The sequence below is a fragment of the Panthera onca genome, chromosome A2, assembly GCF_046562875.1.
Source record: "Panthera onca isolate mPanOnc1 chromosome A2, mPanOnc1 haplotype 2, whole genome shotgun sequence".
NCBI classification, from domain to species: domain Eukaryota; kingdom Metazoa; phylum Chordata; class Mammalia; order Carnivora; family Felidae; genus Panthera; species Panthera onca.
The window spans coordinates 156893911-156912719 of record NC_138340.1 but is presented as its reverse complement, the minus strand read 5'-3'; the positions used below and the strand labels follow the sequence as shown (position 1 = coordinate 156912719).

At 44.1% G+C, this 18809-nt stretch overlaps 1 protein-coding gene across 3 annotated transcripts; it reads right to left on the bottom strand.

The window, feature by feature from the left end:
- Positions 1-427: 427 nt before the first annotated feature.
- CASP2 (caspase 2) lies at positions 428-18762 on the bottom strand. Of its 3 annotated transcripts, XM_060633365.3 has the most exons (11): positions 18576-18761; positions 15056-15206; positions 14609-14776; positions 14377-14458; positions 13727-13821; positions 13268-13444; positions 6652-6780; positions 6408-6498; positions 3040-3186; positions 2754-2863; positions 428-2609 (listed from the first exon to the last, which is right to left on the bottom strand). In XM_060633365.3, exons 1-11 carry the CDS (start codon positions 18647-18649, stop codon positions 2478-2480), a joined length of 1356 nt encoding a protein of 451 aa, XP_060489348.1. In that variant the 5' UTR covers positions 18650-18761; the 3' UTR covers positions 428-2477. The 3 variants fall into 3 exon arrangements, with proteins under 3 accessions (XP_060489348.1, XP_060489349.1, XP_060489350.1); XM_060633366.3 differs by lacking the exon at positions 13268-13444 and having other exon boundaries at positions 18576-18762; XM_060633367.3 differs by lacking the exons at positions 428-2609; positions 2754-2863; positions 3040-3186 and adding an exon at positions 6258-6322 and having other exon boundaries at positions 18576-18762.
- Between the last annotated feature and the right edge of the window lie 47 nt (positions 18763-18809).

The following is an 18809-nucleotide window of genomic DNA, read 5'->3' as shown; positions in this document are numbered from 1 at the left end:
ATCTCCTTCATGCTGCCCTGAATTCTCTTAAAATCCGTGTCCGTGCTACAAAGCCTTAAATCCAACTTGGGACCATGTAAATTCTATAATCGTGACCATCCTCCTATTCCAGTCCAATCTCTTTCTCCAGCTTTCATCCCATAATCTACATAATCCAGAAGCAACAATGCTTGCTTAATGACTCTTTGGTCTCATCTGACAATAAGAAATCCCAGTGCCACTACATTTTGGGCAGTTGCCTGTGGCCAAGACAACTCAGATGGGCCCACATCTGCGTATGTAATAAAGATCATGCAGCAGAGTAACAAAAGGTGCTCGGCTCTGTGTCCAGCTCGTAAGGTGGTGAGGAATGCTGTAAGGGGCTAAGGAAATGAGAATACGTGGGCTTTAGAAGATTATCTGTGGAAACAGAGATGTCGGGCATACATCAGTAATAAATATGAGCGTTTATTTGGCACCTGAAGGCATATAAAATCCCGGCAGTGGGAAGTGGAAAGGTTCTATCACCCGAATACTTCCGTATTTCGACCCAAGGGTAGAACTCCGCAACAAGTCTCCAAACCACCTGGCTCACCGAACAGGTATTTATTGAGCACCTGAACTACTACAGGCTGGGCACTATGCCAGGTACCACAGGAGATAGAGGGCATCTGTCTTCAAGAGCCAACAGTATCAGTGAACAAAACACATGGAAAAATCTAGAGTATAAATACTAAACTTGTGTATATTTTAAAGGGAAATTTTGTCCCAAAACATTTATTGAAGACCTATCCTGTGCCAGGCACTGGGTACATACTGGAGAACAAAAGAGACAAGGTTTCCACCCTCAGGGAGCTTATGACCTAGTTGGGGAGACAGAAATGAAGTGAAGCAAGCAAACACGTAATTATAAATTGTGCTAAGTGCAATGAGGGGATTAACAGGATACAGTAATAAGGAAACATGGAAGATTATTTAGAGATAGAAAGGTCTTGGGAAGGTGGCATTTAGGCCACGACTTGAGAGGAGTGGAGCTCAGGAGACCCCAGAAGAGTGTCTGGGATGGTCCAGGGCAGGGAAAGAGCTCAGAATGTTTGAGAAACTGAGGAAGGGGCTGGGCTGTCACTTAGAGGGAAATCAGCATTTTGTGAGGTCCAAGCGGGGGGGTGGGGGGGGTGGGGGAGTAGGAGCCCTGCAGGCCAAGGTTAGGAGTTTGGACATTACTTGAGGTGTAACAGAAATTCGAGCAGGAGAGTGACCTGATCAGATTTATAAAGACCCCAAACCAAAATCTGCCATATAGAGATTAGATTGGAGGGGGCAAGAATGGAAGTACAAGAAGAGGCCTTGAAGAACAGGGAAGCTTCATATGGCACACATGATAAACAACGCATGTAACAACAGTCTCTCTAAAATGGAGACATATGGCAAGGGGAAACAGGCCATATAAAATCAAAAGGGGATTTGATACTGAAACAGAAAGCAGGAACAAACTACTACATGACATCTTTGAGGAGCCAAATGATCCAATTAAGTAGTATTTTAGACAGATTTGGTGGCAGCCATGAAAGGAAGAGAGGAGAAAAGGGGAGAAACAGGAAGTAGGGAGATAACAACTAGGACGCTTTTTAAAAGGGACATTTCAGAGGAAGAAAAAGTTGATAAGGGGACAGGTTATGGAGTATGAGGAAGCATACCACTCTTATCTGCCTCTGCTAACACTCTCCCCGAGGCTCATTTCAGTAAAAAAGCTGAGAGAGAGAGAATAACCGATTAAAAGATCTTTGGAATCTCCCTGGGCAAAGATCAACGAGTTCTAGGTACACGGCATCCAAGCTGTAGCCTCTGCCAAGAGGCTGGGTTCCTTGAGCCTCAAGGAGCCAACAGTGGAGAACACGGGCCTTCCACTGGGTGGCCCCGTGGTGCCGCAAGGGGCGCACAGGTCACAATCACACACGCAGTGGCACAGTGTGCCTTTAGTCCTGGCTGCCCTCTTGAGGCTAAATGAAAAATGCCTCTGTTGAATCAGGACACCTTCCAAACTCTCAGGCGGAGAGAAACGGGGTTGGGATATGAAAGAAAGACAAGACAGGAGATGGCCTCTGAAACATCTTAACTAATAAAAACAACTAATAAAAGCAATTACCAAAGTGCTGTCTGTAAAAGCCCTGAGGGCGGGAACCAAACACCAGCAGCGAGGCAACCCACGTGCCCTCTCCCCATCAAGACCCTGTGTTCACAACATCATCCGCCAGGCGCCTCTACAGTAGCCAGACACTCCGGGCAGCCAGGCCAGCCAGAGCCCGCTCTACAGGAAGGGAGCTTCAGCAAGACCGCTGGCCTATGGTCCCTGGTGCTAGAAGACAGGGAGGAGCCGATGAGGGGCGTGGTGTGCCACAAGCCTGGGAGATTCCCAATCCCTGAGGGGGAACAGAAACCATGTGTCCGAAGAGAAAAGGCCCGGTGGCCTCCGTGCCTCCGGGCCGACAAGGACGGCCTCACGTGGGAGGGTGTCCCGGGAACAGGTAGAGGTGCCGGCACAGGGTGCTACAGTACTCAGACATCTCCTTGCACCGGTGGAACTCTGTGCCGGGGGCATAGCCTTCACGCTCCTTGATAAGTGCGTTCACCTGGAAAGACAGGAACCAGTAGTCCAGAGTCTGAGAATCTGGGGTTTGCACGGTCCCGGCACAAGAAGAAGGGTAGGGAGGCTATGAAGGATGGTGCAAGGGAGGACGAGGAGGAAGGCGGAACACCGCACAGAGGCTACTCACCGTAACAAGCATGTCGGCCACGTGCGTGTCACAAGCCCTCTCAGAGAACACTTGAGTGAGGGCCTCAATGTACCAGGAGCCCCGCTTGGTGTTCCGCATGGCAGCGGTGCCTGCAACCGGGATGGTATTAACCACACTGTGGAGGTCGCGGGATACCTCACGCAGCTGGGTGTCCCAAAGTAGACTTCCGTGGTACCCTGTACCCTCCCCAGTCAGAGAGCCCAGCACGCGAAAGAGCACGTCTAAGAGGGTGCAGCCTTGGACTGCGGCTGGGGGCTCAGGATACCTCTGAGGCAGGCATAGCCGCAGATCATGTCCGAGCGCGTGGGCAGTCGGGTCTTCAGCAACTCCTTGCTGTCATCGCTCTCCTCGCACTCAGAGGACCCCACGCTGTTCTTTCCGTCTTGCTGGTCAACCCCACGATCTGTTTCATCTGTAGCAACGGCAGACAGGATGGACAAACGTTATTTCCTCCCATTGCTCTGGGGCCTGCCACAGGCAAGCCAGAGTTCCCTATGGCCTTGACTGGGAAGAGCCATTTCCAGCTGTTGCCTCCGACTTCTGGCTGCTGAAATTAAAAAACAAAACAACAAAACCATTACTCCCATCCCTGCCCCAGCACGCGTCCATTCCTCGGGGGAGCACCCAGAGGCCCGGCACCACGCTCAAGCACCTGCACATGTGCAAGGTCCAGGGTCTGAGCTCCATCCGTGCTGTGTAAGTCACAGAGCGCTGATCAAATACTCCTTGTAAACAGAACTAAAAATCATATGCCCATGATTTACTTGTTCAATTAGCAATGTACCTGCCAGTCACAGTGCTTTTTATTGCAAAACACAAATATTGATAATGCAGCTTTGTATCAAAAAAACAAGTTAATAAATCAATATGATTACATGTAGGCTATGTAAAAACCACCTCAAATCTATGTTATGAAACTGAACATGCTCAGTTTCCAAGGTATTTTAGTATTTTTAATTTCATAAGCCAAATTGTAGCAGGCATCGAAGATCTGAGAGAAATTTATAAGAGGAAAAACTTAAAATTGCGGTAATTTGACTATTTTCTTCTAGATAATTGAAAAAGAACACCATTATTCAATTTTAGCAGTTCCTCAACATACCCTGAGTATATCCAACCTCCTGATGCAGGCCTCATCTGTGCCCAGACATAGTCTTATTTGGATGTTGCACTTTTATTTTGGAGGAGGGTGGGGTGAGGTCAGTAGTAGAGACAGAGAGCGAGGACACCCAGCTCAACACACTTAAGCTAAGAGAGTATGCTCCTTTCCAGTACTTTCTGTTCCATGCAACACTCAAGAGGCTAAAAGGCAAGTGAAGCTTGAAGAACTATGGTGAAATGACCAAAATTCACTGATCCAACAAACAGTTATCGAACAACTGCCATGTGCCAGGTACTGCTTTGCATTAAGCCCTAGGGATGTAGTGAAGGAGAGTCTCCTGCTCTTACGGAGCTCACATTCCACTTTGGGAGCTGGTCAACCGGGGAAGGGAGAGTGATTTCACAGACATCAATTACACGAACTAAGTACAGGAGAAGACAGGTGAGCTCAAATCTTCAAAGGTCATCTCTTGAAGGATTTACTCTGAGAGAGAAGGTTTGGATTACCCTAGGAAAGAGCAATTTCTCCCTATCCAGCTCTGATCCTGTACACAGATCTCTGAATATAGGAGGAGAAAATGATCACGAGTGTCTTCATTTCAGTTTGCCAGTAATACCTCCTAAAGGAAATAGGCCAAGCTAACTGTGTTCCCTCAAGAAAAAAGAAGCTTCTTTCCTCCCTTGGTGTCTCAGATCTATTAATCAATAAGTGTTATTGCTTCTTCCAATAACACAATATGCCATCTGTTTTCTGTATTATTGCTATTTTTTTAAGGAGATTAATTTTCATCCCTTCATTCAATATTTATTAAGTACTACCATATATCAGGCAGTGCTCTGGGGCTGGGCATCCAGCTGAACAGACACTAAGTTCCTGTCCTCACGTACTCTTTCCTCAGTGCAGTTCCCTAGCACGGTAATCGTCCTGGAAAAGAATTCATCACATTATTTAAGCTACCAACAGCTCCACACAATGATCTGTTGAAGTCCAAAATCTGTTTGACTAAAGATTTATCATCAGCGGCCTACCTTATCTTACTACACACCCACATAGATACCCAGTCTCTAAATCAGATCCGGGCAGACTTCCAGCCCAGCACAACATCTGGGGAAGAGTGGGGGCTGTCCTTTTAGTCCTGGTGTGCTTGTGGTCTTGTATTCCTGTTTCGTCTGGAAGCCCCTATTTACTACTCCACACCTATGTAGATTTTATCATTTTGGGTCCAAATTAAGCCTTACTAAATTAAGTCTCTACCAAATGTGTTCAAACTAAGCCAACTTAAAACGATCTATTCCCTACTGCTTACTCCTTCACACATATGGTTTGCATCTCACTAATTTCACCCTTGCTTGAGGCCTCTGAATTATTCTCAAGCTACTTCACGTACATTTGCTTTCTCTTTCTAGTCATCAGTAGGCTATTTAGAGAGACACCACATTTTTTCTTCTTTTTTTTTTTAAAGAGGAGCAGTTAGAGAGCCCACACATTTTCTTTTGCCTTTGTGACAGTGCCTAGTGTAGTCACGTTGTAGAACCTTAATAAAATTATCTCCTTTGGTGATATTATGACATTATTAACAGTATTAACCATTTACATCTGTTGAATACACAACAGATAAAAAAAATTATTTGTATGTTAGGACAAAGTGACCTTTAAGCCAAACTATAAGCCCCTTGAGGGCACTAACCATGTAATAATGGTCATGGCTGGCATTTTCTGTGGATTTACTATGAGCCAGGTCCTGTGCTAAGTAAGCCCTTCAAGTGTATGATTCTGTTCAATGATCACAACAACCTTACGAAGTAGGTCTGATCATTATCTACATTTTGTATGCAGGAAACTAAGGTGGAGAGACATCAAGTAACCTCTCTAACTTGACAGAACTGGTCAGTGGTAAAGTCAAAATGTGACTCCAAAGTTAGAGTTGCCCTCCAGGATGAAGAGTATGCCCGCATGTCTTCGGAGCCTAGTCCTGGAGTCCTGGCTGCAGGCGAGAAAGAAGAGGGACAGAAGTGTCTCAGGGACAAGTAAGAGACAAAGCCCGACCTGGGGCTTCTGCACTGCAACCCTGCCCGGTACAAGGATGACGAAGAGGCAACGATGGAGCGCAGGTGAAAAGACGAGAGGGGAAGAGGGATGCAGGAAGGAAAAGAGGAAGTGGAAGAGAGACAGAAGAGACAGACAGAAGTGCCTCAACTGCAGTGAGTAACAAAAGAAAGCGCAGCAGAGTTAACAGTGCAGAGGTGACAGAGTTCTCACGAAGGAAGGCAAGGCACTGAGAAAGAGTCTTGAGAAGAGGGTATGGTGGTGCACAGAGAGCTGACCAACCTGAGAGCCATGGGCTGCCCAAGTCCCAGCACACCCCATGCATCGGGAGACACTTACAGAGCAAGAGAGGCGGTGGCAGCAGTGAACAGAAGGAGGTGCCCAAGGGATCCGATAGCACCTGAGAGGAGCAAACAGGAAAGTGAGAGCTGGTGGGAGGCTGCCCAGGAGCCACCACCCGGGTGCTGGTCTGCTAGAGCACTCACCTCCACGGCAGGCCTGGATGAAGAACATTTTCGGCTTGTTCTGTAGGTTTGGGCAACTAGCGTTGTCAAAGAGCCGAAAAACCTCTTGAAGCTGCCAGAAAGGAAAGAAAGAGAAGGGAGGTTAAGTAGCCCGCAGGGCCTCCTGAGTCCTGTATTGGCCACAGCAGCCATTACAGGAGAGATGGGTAGGCAGGAGGGGAAGTCACCGAGCTCGGACAGCTGTCGGACACGAGATGACACACACCTGAAGCAGTTTGCCATCCACACCGTAGATGCCTCCCTCCACGCCATGAGAGAGGAGCGCTACTATGCAGGAGTCAGTGACACGGTGGGCAGGTAACTGGGCAAAATTCTGAAGTTTCTCTTGCATTTCCTGCAGGAAAAATACCTTTTGGTTAGTGTCGTTCACTGTAGTCTGCGCCAATGTCATCTTTCTTTGGTGTCTGAACCCCTGAGCTATTAGAAGACCTGATGCGTTCTATATATTATGTGGCCAACGATAACAGATGTCAGAGACCCTATGAGAGGCTAAAAAAAAGCTATGGACTCATCACAAAAATGCATGACTTCAGACACACAATTCTGAATATAATTTCACAAAATTCAGACTCACTGAGATACGTTAAGAACTCCTGGACTAAAGCAAGTTACTAATGAAGCTAATCATGAGATAGTTAACTTTATCCACTCCCCAGTCATCAACCAAATCTTCTAGCAAATGCCCTTGTATAAAAATGACACGAGGAGGACCACCAGGTGAGTTATGAGTGAATCAAATATTTACCCAGCCATAAGGAAATAAGCTGTTCTCACTAAGGGCTAACGGGATCATGACAATAAAGAATACTAGCACTTTTATGCGATTTTCTGTCTGAGATTTTAAGTTCCCAGAAACAATGACGATATCTGTACAAAATGCTCACTTCAGGGAAGAGTGTGCTGTAAAGATAATTAAGCACAGGGCCATGGCTATATACATGGGCTACAGGATCAGACAGACCTAGCTTTGATCCCTGAGTTCATAAATTAGAATCAATTATTTCGCCCCTCAAAGCTCTAATACTCATTTTGTAAGAGGGTAATTAAGAGTAAATTTTTTCCAAGTTTGTATAAAGATTAAATGAGATACTGCATAGAAAGGATTTAGAATTACAACTGGCACCTACTGCAAAGATCTGCCATTATTATAATGTGCATATCTTACAAAGAGTAGCGATGTCATTTTCTCAAAGAAACCTACTACTGGTCAACCTTGTAGTCCAACTTAAGAACCTTATTTGTCATGCACCAGGTTGCCACATGTGAGTTATCACTCTACCTTAAACACTTGGCCCATCCAATGGCAAGCTATACAAAATAGTTTAATAATCCAATTTAAACTATTAAATCTAGGTCTCCCTCTACAACTAGAGAAGTCTGAATGGTCCCTCCTATTTGAGATGAGCAGGGAGAAAGCAAGTTCATTTTGACTATGAATTTTAATATAATGAAAATGAATATGCTATCTAGGCACATTAGTTACCATGTACAGCCCCCAATAAAAAGCACACTTGTATAATATATTTCTTACAAGTTCTGGAAAGTTGTAAGAAAGGCAAAGTCTTGGGTTCTAGCAAACTCCAGGTGATTCTGACATGCTAAAGTTTGAGAACTACTAATCTATTTGTTCAGAATACTTCCGTTTGCAGATAATGGAGACAATTATACAAAAGCCTTGAAAGGCTGCAACTTAAACTGGATATGAAGAACTTGGCTTTATTGAAAAGTATGTTCATTTTCTGGGCAAAGAGAAGCCAATCATAATATTGGAAATCTTACGGTAATAAAAAGATATCCAAAATTCATTTATTTCTAGAATATATAATCTTAAGAGAATACATGAGTATGAATGTTTTTCTTGAGTCGACCATAATAGAATTGTAACATAGAGTAGTTGAAGTTCATTTTGCTGGAAGAAGGCTGTAAAAATGTATGTTTGGCACCTACTCAAGAGCATTTTGAACTTAAGTGAGACTATTAGGTCAGTAAATAGTGGACAACAGAGCCCAAAGTAAAAACACACACTTAGTAATTGAATTTAATAGTACTAAATGGATAAATGGGGGTTATATCATTTGGGTAAAATTTTCTGAAAGCAGCAAAGCTTAAAATAGGATCTCTAGATTTATTCCTGATAAAATTACAGTACTTCTAAAAATAGCAGAGTTCTTAACCAGAGGTTGGGGGACACAAGAGAATAACCTATAAACCCTCAGAAATGATATGCAAAACTTTACGGCTAGCTGCATTTTCCAGGAATGAGCCATAGCATGTCCTTACATTTTCAAAGCAGTCTGTGACCCAAATGTAAGTTAAAAATCAATACCACATAGCGGGGGGTGGGGTACCTGGGTGACTCAGTCGGTTGAGCGTCTGACTTCGGCTCAGGTCATGATCTCACAACTCGTGAGTTCGAGCCCCGTGTTGGGCTCTGTGCTGACAGCTCAGAGCCTGGAGTCTGCTTCAGATTCTGTCTCCCTCTCTCTCTGCCCCATACCCACTCATGCTCTGTCTCTGTCTTAAAAATAAATAAAACGTTACAAAAAATTTTTAAAAAATAAATACCACGTGGGAAAAGGAAATCTGCCACTTTAAAATGTATCTCATTTCCTTGGGGTGCCTGGGTGGCTCAGTCGGTTGAGCGACCGACTTTGGCTCAGGTCATGATCTCACAGTTTGTGAGTTCAAGCCCCGCGTCAGACTCTGTGCTGACAGTTCAGAGTCTGGAACCTGCTTCTGATTCTGTGTCTCCCTCTCTTTCTGCCCTTCCCCCATTCATGCTCTGTCTCTCTCTGTCTCAGAAATAAATAAACATTAAAAAAAAATTAAAAAAATAAATAAAAATAAAATGTATCTCATTTCCTAATATACGATAACTAATTCTAGAACTAGTAGCCTCATGGGAGGTGCAGTGACAGAAGACTTTGATGACCAGGAGGAAAACTGAAAACCTCCACGAGCAGTGAGAATACCAGTGTACTGTCCAGCACCATGTAGTGGAGAGGATTCTCTAAGACTATACTATTTCAAATTTTTAAATGCAATTATTTCTAAAGTCAAAAAGGTATAATAGGGAGAAAAAAAGATCTTAATTTTTTTTGGTTCTCTTTGCTTGCCAAATAATTACATGAGAAAAGAGTTGAGTCTCTTGAGAAGTCCTACCAGGAATAAAATATTCTGTGCAGATGCCCAAAGAACCAAATTATCACAACCACTGTAACTACCTGGTTTTAACTGTACTGAGAGTTTGATTGATTGGCCACTGTTGGAAACTGACTGTGCAACGTCCTCCTGTTTCTGAGTCTCCAGAGCTAAGGACCAGGCTACAAGGAGGGCTATCCCCCAAGGTTTAGTTCTATGCCTTTTGGTCTTCTGACTCTAACCTCCTTCTCAAAGATTTCATATTCTTATCACTTAAAGTATTTCTCCTGCACAGGTAATGCCCAAATGTTTGGTCTTGATTTCTCTGAGACCCTCAAATCCTTACTTAATTTTTCTATCTTTTTCTATATGCAGTCATTTAACCACTGAGCACTAACAGTACAGTCATGCCATTACGCTATTTTCCACACACATTCTTTCCCTCTTGGTCTACTATTCTGTCCAGGATCCCAACATCTTGTACTCCCAGTATATTAACTCCAAACTGGATTCCCTGCCACTGGTCTCTACTTCACTCTTCCCAATGGTAGCCCGAATCATCACTGTGAATGTATCACCTTTCTGTTAAAAAAATTACTAACGGTTTTGTAAAACAAGGAAGTTCAAGGGCCTGGGATTCTAGTCCCTTTATCTCCAATCTTATTTTTGGCACTTTTTTGCCATGGCACATTTGCTTTACCCATTATTTCCCTAACATCACAGACACATTTCTATCTATAGGCTATTCTCCCTGCCTAGGACCCCTCCCCCACTCCTCTGTGCTTCAGGGGCTTCTATCTTTCAAGGCCAGCTCAAGTCTCACACAATCCATTTATCTTTCTGACCACATCTACTGAGGGGATGGTTTCTTTATCTTAACTACTGTAGAAGACTTGTCTACTCTTGCTTGGTCCTTAAGAATATAAGGGAAGTACTTCTTTTTTTGCTGATGTCAAGACTACCTCATCTGAGGTCCTGTGAACTCAAGAATCACATTAAAAAAAATTTCTAGTAAATTTATAGAAGCAAACATAGTTCCGCCTCAGCTATTGTAAAGTGTTCAAAATTAATATTTATTTATTTTTATTTTTTTAAAAGTCGGCTCCATGGCCAGTGTGGAGCCCACCGTGGGGCTTGAACTCACAACCCTGTGATCAAGACACAAACTGAGATCAAGAGTAGGATGCTTAACCAACTGAGCCACCCACGTGCCTCTGATTAATTTTTAAAGTAAGTTCTATGCCCAACATGGGGCTTGAACTTACAACACCAAGATCAAGAATCATATGCTTTCCCAACTGAGCCAGCCAGGAGCCCCTAGGACAATGTAACCAGAGAATTAGAATCTAATAGGTACTTGAATCTACATCAGTTTTAGCATAAATGGGAATGGTATTTGTGAAGTGGGTTCATGGGTACACCAAATCTGCTGAATGCCTCTGAAAAACAGTAGTATATAGCTGACTTGGTGACTCAGGACTGTATGTATGTATGTATTTATTTATTTATTTGTTTATTTATTTTTATTTTGAGAGACAAAGAACAAGCTGGGGAGGGGTAGAGACAGGGGGAGACAGAGGATCAGAAGTGGGCTCAGTGCTGACAGCAGAGCCTGACGTGGGGCTCGAACTCACAAACCATGAGATCATGGCCTGAGCCAAAGTCAGATGCTTAACTGAGTCACCCAGGCACCCCAGCACTGTATTTTTAATTATCAAGCATATAAAATCCCTTATCAACTGCATACAATTTGGAAAACTATGACATAATAACTTCCTAGTAAAAGGAATGGCTAGAGGGGCACCTGGATGGCTCAGTCGGTTAAGCATCTGACCCTTGATTTTGGCTCAGGTCATGATCTCATGGTTCATGAGTTCGAACCCCTCCTTGGGCTCTGTGCTGAACAGCATGGAGCCTGCTTGGGATTCTTTCTCTCCCCTCTGCTCCTCCCTTACATGTGCATGTGCTCTCTCTCAGAATATTTAAAAAAGAAAAAAAAAAGGCTAGACCAAAAGCTCTAGAGAAACATAAATAAACATTCATTTTGTTAAGTGGCCTTCTAAGTGGTCTCTTGGTAGGAATTACGGCTGATGTCCTACCCTCATTCCCTTCACGCTCAGTAGACCTCTTAGGAAAGCATATAACCCACTTGATCAAGAGTCACAGCCTCTACTGACTGAGCCAGCTAGGTGCCCCGAGCATATAACCTACTTGAATATCACTTGATTACTACAGAAGCTGTTCCAGCCATGGCTTTGAAGCATGGATGGGTTTACTTCTCTGTATGGGCTATTATTGCAAAGGTGGTGAAAAGAGCAGGTAAATAACAACACTAAGGTATCTACTGTTGAAATTGGCCTTACCAAAAGTACAGCATGTATACAATCATTCTCATTGAAGATAGCTGAGAAACAGAAATGAAGACCACAGACAATGCTGAAGACAAAACAAAGATTTCCTATCTCAACAAGTCAAAGTGAATTTCCTAGAAACTTTGATTTTACCACTGATGTTACCAAAAGCAAATTTGAGAAAGTACTATTATTCTGGAATCAAAATGAAGAATTAGGGGTGGAGAGATGGGTTAAATAGGTGATGGGGATTAAGGAGTGCACTTGTCATGATGAGCACAGGGTGATGTATGAAGTATTGAATTACTATATTGTATACATGCAACTAACATAACACTGTATGTTAACTAACTGGAATTAAAATAAAAACTTAAAAAGAGCAAAAGGATGGAAATGGGAAAAAAAAAAGAAAATTAATATCTATTTACCAATAGGCTATCATCAATTCCAGAAGAGAAAAACCTAAAGGTAACTAAGTCAGCAGTACGGCTCAGTAATTGGGGTTAACAGGGAAACAGGGAATAGCACACAATGAAAATGCTTGCGATTTGTAGGAATCTAGTCCGGAAGTAATCTACTCTAAGATCTGTCTTGTGGTCACACAACTGGTAAGGGTAAGGAATTTTTCCATGTTAATTCATGGAAACTGCCAAGGACAGTTCTAGCAAACTTTCACTTGCAAGAATTTTATCTGCCAAAGTAATCTTTTCAACAATAACTGGACTTGTAAGCAACAATATCAACCAAGAAGTAAATGTCCTGTGTCATCATGGCTTAGAAGTATCTTTCCTGATTGGCTGGGAGAATCTCAGTGTCTCCTCACATCCTGAGTGACTGCGAACCAAGTTTCTGAACATGGAAGAGTAAGAACCCAAACTGGGACTGGTGTTGCTCAGGAGAGCACAGTGACCCTAAGCTTAACACTGGAGCTGCTGGCTGGCCTGAATTCTTTTTTTTTTTTAACTAGCTTGCAAGGCAAGACACAGAACAGAATGAGTAAAAAGGTACAAAGGAAAATAGAACTTGAGGGGCACCTGGGTGGCTCAGTCAGTTAAGTGTCCGACTTTGGCTCAGGTCACGATCTCACGGCTCGTGAGTTTGAGACCTGCACTGGGTTCTGTGCTGACAGCTCAGAGCCTGGAGCCTGCTTTGGATTCTGCGTCTCCCTCTCTCTCAAAAATATACATTAAAAAACAACAACAACAACAACAAAAAACCCACCATAATTTGAGTAACACCTGAGTAACATCTATCCAGCAGGTAGAAGAGCAGTGAATGTTCCTGGCCCCAAAGTGTTGCCCAGCCCTCCAATGCACACATTAGATGTACCTGTGCAGTCTGGTCAAGTAGAACATGGACTTTGTAGCCTAAGAGCTTGAAAAGGGTGACCAGAGTGCTGTGGTCCACATCCCCTCCAGAGCGAAATTCCAGGTCTTTCTCTCCAGTGAAGTGTACATTGCTCAGCACCAGTGCCAGGCCACGAGGCCGAGACTGCAACCTATAGGCCTGGGGTGGGATGGGGGTGTGGGGGAGGCCAATTAGAGCTTCTTATGGACACAAACTATGTCTCCCCAACTAAAAAATCCGACACATTTCAAGAAAACAAAGCCATCCTATTTTTGTTAACCCCACCAGATCAATACAGAGAAATGCTCCGAGAAGATAACCAATCAGTAATGCCTTTCTGACTAATAAAGCAGGAAGGAGATATATACGCAATCTAAGTTCAGATGCCCAGGAAGGGTCTCCCATTTCCCAACTCTTCCTCTTGCATTCTGCATGACTCACCAGCTGGTAGTGTGTTTGATAAAATTCGGGAGTGCAAGGCTTCACCTGAAGGCAGGGAGGACCATCTCCATTGTCTAGGGAGTGTTCCACAGCATCTGTGGCATAGAGAGCCAAAAACACTAGTATACAATCTGTGTCAATCCTAGTACTTCATTGTAACTTAAGGCACCCTGTTGAACTGGGGTTTTAATAATTAGTGGTTCTGCTCACTCCCCAAAACTGTCAAATCCAGGAGGGCAGAGACCCTATGTGCTTTTGCTCACTGCTGGATTACCCTCCCACATACCATACTGAATGGGGTATCTGATAAAAGCCTTGTTCTAATCAATAGGCTACTCAGTCAGCAGGCTAGTGGCCCAAAATGTAGTCTTTGCTCGTTCTAAAGTAGCGGCTTTAAGGAGCCAGGCCACTCGGGTAGGAATTTCCTACCTATACCTGAGCTAAGGGCTAAATACTGTGGAAAAATCATCTGTGATGGAAGGAAGCAGGCCCAACCAATACCCCATCTAAACTTTCCTGCTAGTCCCTAACAAATTCACCGAGGAAACTGTTCCCAGTATGAATATAAATAGGAATCGTGCTAGGGCAAAGTCAGATACCAGTCAAGAAACAAGTCAATCTGTGGGACGTGTTATGCCATCGATTCTCACCTGGAGACAGGCGGAGTTGCTTGTGAGGGGGACAGGACTCACACATCGGGAAGGGGAGACTCCAGTCGTTGTCACAGCTCAACTGTAAGAAACCAGGACCCATCATACCAGGTCTTAAGGAGATGATCCTGTCTGAATAGAACCATCATCTAGTCTCCCCAGCCCCATCTCAAAAATTCCTTTCCCACCAAACGAATCCTTCTCAACACACCACATGTCTAGGGCTCCATACCGGTGGGATTGCATGCTGAAGATCAGAGAGGGTAGTGAGCAACAGATCCTCCAGATGACCCTGCTTGGTCTCCCTCAGGGCCACACAGAAGGCATTAAAAGCCTGGGGACCCCTCTTGGGCAGCAAGTTGAGAAGTTCCACATTTTGGCTGAAACTGCCCACTTTGGCCTAAGATAAAAAAAAAAAAAACAACATGAAATCATATTTACTTATCCAGCTATAATCTTCTCTCTCCAGATGACCTTCCTAGTAATCTCAAGAATCCTTTTACAGGAAAAATACATGTATGGGGGGAAGTCTTTCCTATTATTTTTAAATTATATGTCTTTTCTGTTTAAGGCTTTAGGGTAGAAGGGCATTTTCATTTCCTTAGTAAGGCTCTACATCCTTTGTCATACTCCCACGACCAATTTATTTATTTGGCGTTTCTCTTTCGCTTCCAAATACCTGAATGTGCTCCCTCATTTCCAAGGTGATGATGTCCTTCTCTAGGAGGTGTTCTAACAGTTCACTCAGCAAAAGTTGTTTGGCCAGTACCACTCGGTTCTTTTTTAGTGCTTCCTGATGGTCAGGATGCATGCCACACACTCCCAGTATCCTACAGATTTAAGGCAGAGGGAAAGGCTGTCAGGTACAAGATTTGGCACAGAAGAGTAGAGTGGAACAGTTGTGGGTAGACAGAACACAAAGGATGGGACTGCAATAACCAATATTAAGCATATTTTATTGAATCTGGTTAAAATCAAAGCAGTATTCAGCAGTAACACACTGGTCATAAAGAAATAACGTATAATTTTTTATGGAGTATGTTCAACTGAGACCATCCTCTGAGATGAATTAGTCTGTCCAGGGGAGGAAAATACCTATCTTGAAAAAATGATACACACAGAAGCACACATATATTTATGAGAAGAAATATTCCTCTGACACACCAATTTCAATTAAGAGATTATTCCAGGGGGCCTGGGTGGCTCAGTTGGTTAAGTGTCCGACTTTGGTGGCTCAGGTCATGATCTCGCGGTTTGTGGGTTGGAGCCCCGCATTGGGTTCTGGGCTGACAGCTTTGAGCCTGGAGCCTGCTTCCCCACTCTGTGTGTCTGTCTGTCTCTCTCTCTGCCCCTCCCCCACTCGTGCTCTGTCCCTCTCTCTCAAAAATAAAGACATTAAAAAAATAAAAAAAAAAAATTAAAAGATTATTCCAGAAAACCTTTTACATTATTTATCTAGGCTGCTATAAATGATATGTTTAAAATGATCCCGGGTGAGGAATAAAATAATTTAATACAATGGCAAAAGTTCAAGCCAATCGCTGGCTTTAACACAAAATAAATGAGATAGGTGTACACACACACACACGTACTCTCTATCCCACTTATACCTATGGTTTTTAAAACTTAAGTTCCTGTGACAAAATGATGCTAGAAATAAGAACTGGGTAAGTAGAAAGTATGACAGAAAGTCACAGTAAATACAGACGACAAACAGAATCAACATAACTTGAGATCACTTTAAAGAGTTAAAACATAAAGGCTAAATTCTTTTGGTAATTTAATAGAGATGTCTATTTCAAGGATTCTTGGTTTTGCTATTGGTTTGGAAAGAGACCAGCTCTGTTTATGAATTTTAAAATTCCCATTTCCAATATATATCATCTCTGTGCCTAGTTTACATAAACCCAGAGCTCACCAGCCTGCTTAGTTCCCAAGAAGATGACAACAGTAAGGGTCTGACGGCGGGAAAGGGATGAGGTAACAGCTTCAGTTTATAACTTTAAAGCCTATTTAAAGATGCACACTGATTCAAAGATATTAAAATGTGGGGGAGGGGGGATGAGGAATTTGCATCTTAGAATCAATCAGTTAAATACCATGCATTTATAGGATGCACTTGGCTTAACTCCAGGTTAGAGATACATAGAGGAAGGAAAAGCAGAGTCCTGGAAGAGCTGAGAGACCCAAGAGGAGGATGGCATGTGGACCTTAAGGCAGAGGAAGTGGTCAGCAAAACATTCCCAAGATTGGAAGCAGCCAACTTCGGTTAAGTTTAGGGTTTGGGACAGTGATGCTTGAAACTCCATTTAAGCTTCGGGTTTCTGTTTATTAGAAATACTCCCATGATCCCAAACCTTCAGTAGAAACCTGCTACAATAGATCTGGAGAAATCAAAAACCTTATTTAAGAAATCACCTTAGGGGCGCCTGGCTGGCTCAGTCGGCAGAGTGAGCAACTCTTGATCCCGGGTTTGTGAGTTTGAGCCCCACGTTGGGTGCAGAGATTAGTTAAAAAAAAAAAAAAAAAAAAAAAAAAGAGTGGGGCACCTGGATGGCTCAGTTGGTTAAGTGTCTGACTCTTGATATTGGCCCAGGTCATGATCTCAGAGTCAGCTGTGGAATTGAGCCCTGTGTCCAGCTCAGCCGGCAGTGTGGAGCCTGCTTGGGATTCTCTCTCTGCCCTTCCTGTGCTGTCTCTCTTGAAATAAATAAACTTTAAAAAAATTAAAATAAAAAAATCTTTAGGGTGACTGAATGACTCAGTTGAGTGTCTGACTCTTGATTTCGGGTTGGGTCATGATCCCAGGGTCATGGGATCAAGCCCTGCACGGGGCTTTGTGCTGAGCGTGGAGCCTGCTTGAGATGCTCTCTCTCCCTCTGCCCCTCTCCCCTGCTCGTGCTTGTTCTCTCTTAAATAATAAATTAATTAATGAGTGAATAAATAGACATCTAAAAATATATATATATAAAAGAATCACCTTAGAAAACACCAAGCCAGTAACAATGATGGCGTATATGAAACTCTGGTAAAAATAAATGTTATCAGGCCAACTGCAAGACAACATCACAGCTGGAGATGCTGGGTATTTCCTTAAGATACCTATCACTGGTGAAGCAGGTTTCCTCAAGTTTCTTCCCTTAGTTTACCAGCAGCATTTCAAACTTTCTCCTCCCTTGGTTTCCCTGATACTTTCTCTCCAGTCCCTCCCTCCGCCAACTGTTCCTGTTCCTTCACAAGATCTGTAGCCTGCCCTTGAATGTTGACATTCCATTAGGAACCCCCTCAAAGAGCCTCTCCCTATTCAATCTCACCCATATTCACAATTCACTAACTGACTCACAATTCTTAACTCTTTTGAAGTTCTAGACTTAAATTGTCAATCAGTAACTCATTAGGTTTAATCAGAAGCATTATCCATTCTCCACACACCTGCTGCTTTCTGCATTCCACTTTAGGCCAAAGTCTCAATTGTGGACTTTCCCAAAGTAATCATAATCATCTAGAACTCCAGGCCACAGATGGAAGGGGAGGAGGAAAAGGAGAAAAGGACACAAAAGGAATTCCTAAGTCTGGATTCTATGTTTTTCTGCAGGTTCTGGCTCGCAAGCCCGAAGTTAATCTCCTGGGTCTGGACCACGAGGCATTACAATGTTATCCAGGGTGATGCCTGCCATGAAATGATATAATTGGGGCAGAGGTGGAGACACACTGGGAGTCTCGGAACCACCTCGTCCTTTCAAAGTACTCAACCCCTAAAGCCCGTGTCGACTGCTTTGAAAACCTGATCACTGTACCCAAAGCAATACGTGTCATGATACAGTCAATCCAAATCAAATGCACATCAGGGAGAACTGCGAGGTCTGCAGATGTCATCCGCTTTTAAGGGGGCAAAGTTCCTCATACAGGAGTAGAGGGAAAGAAAGGATGGAGAATCTTTAAGAGAAGCCGAGATTCGGCAGTACCGGAGAGCTCCTCATGTCCAGAGACCCCTGGGGTTGGTCAAAGCAGGCTGGGGCAGTCAGAAGAGGGACAGGGCCGAGAGGAAGCCCGCCGCTCGCGCGCCCCTCGGGGACTCGCCTGGCCTCCCACCCTTGGCTGCACGGGTGGACACGGCTGCTTCCAGAGGCGCCAGGGCCATGATCCGTATTCCCTTCCCTGGGCCCAACTAAGGACCTGTGCGACCCTCCCTCACTCACCTGCGCCCTCTGTCAGCGGCCATTACCTCCTTTCGGTGCAGACAGGGCCGGAAGGCCGCGCTCGGCGCCGCCATTTACCGCTTTTCCCGGGCTGTGCGCGTACCGCCCACAATCCAAACAAACGGAAAACCCTCACGCCCTCAGCATCCCTCCCCCCGTCCGCCGGCGCACATTGCGCCTGCGCGCTGCTTCTTCTAGCTCCACCCCCACGCGAGAGCTGCCCCGCCTCTGCCG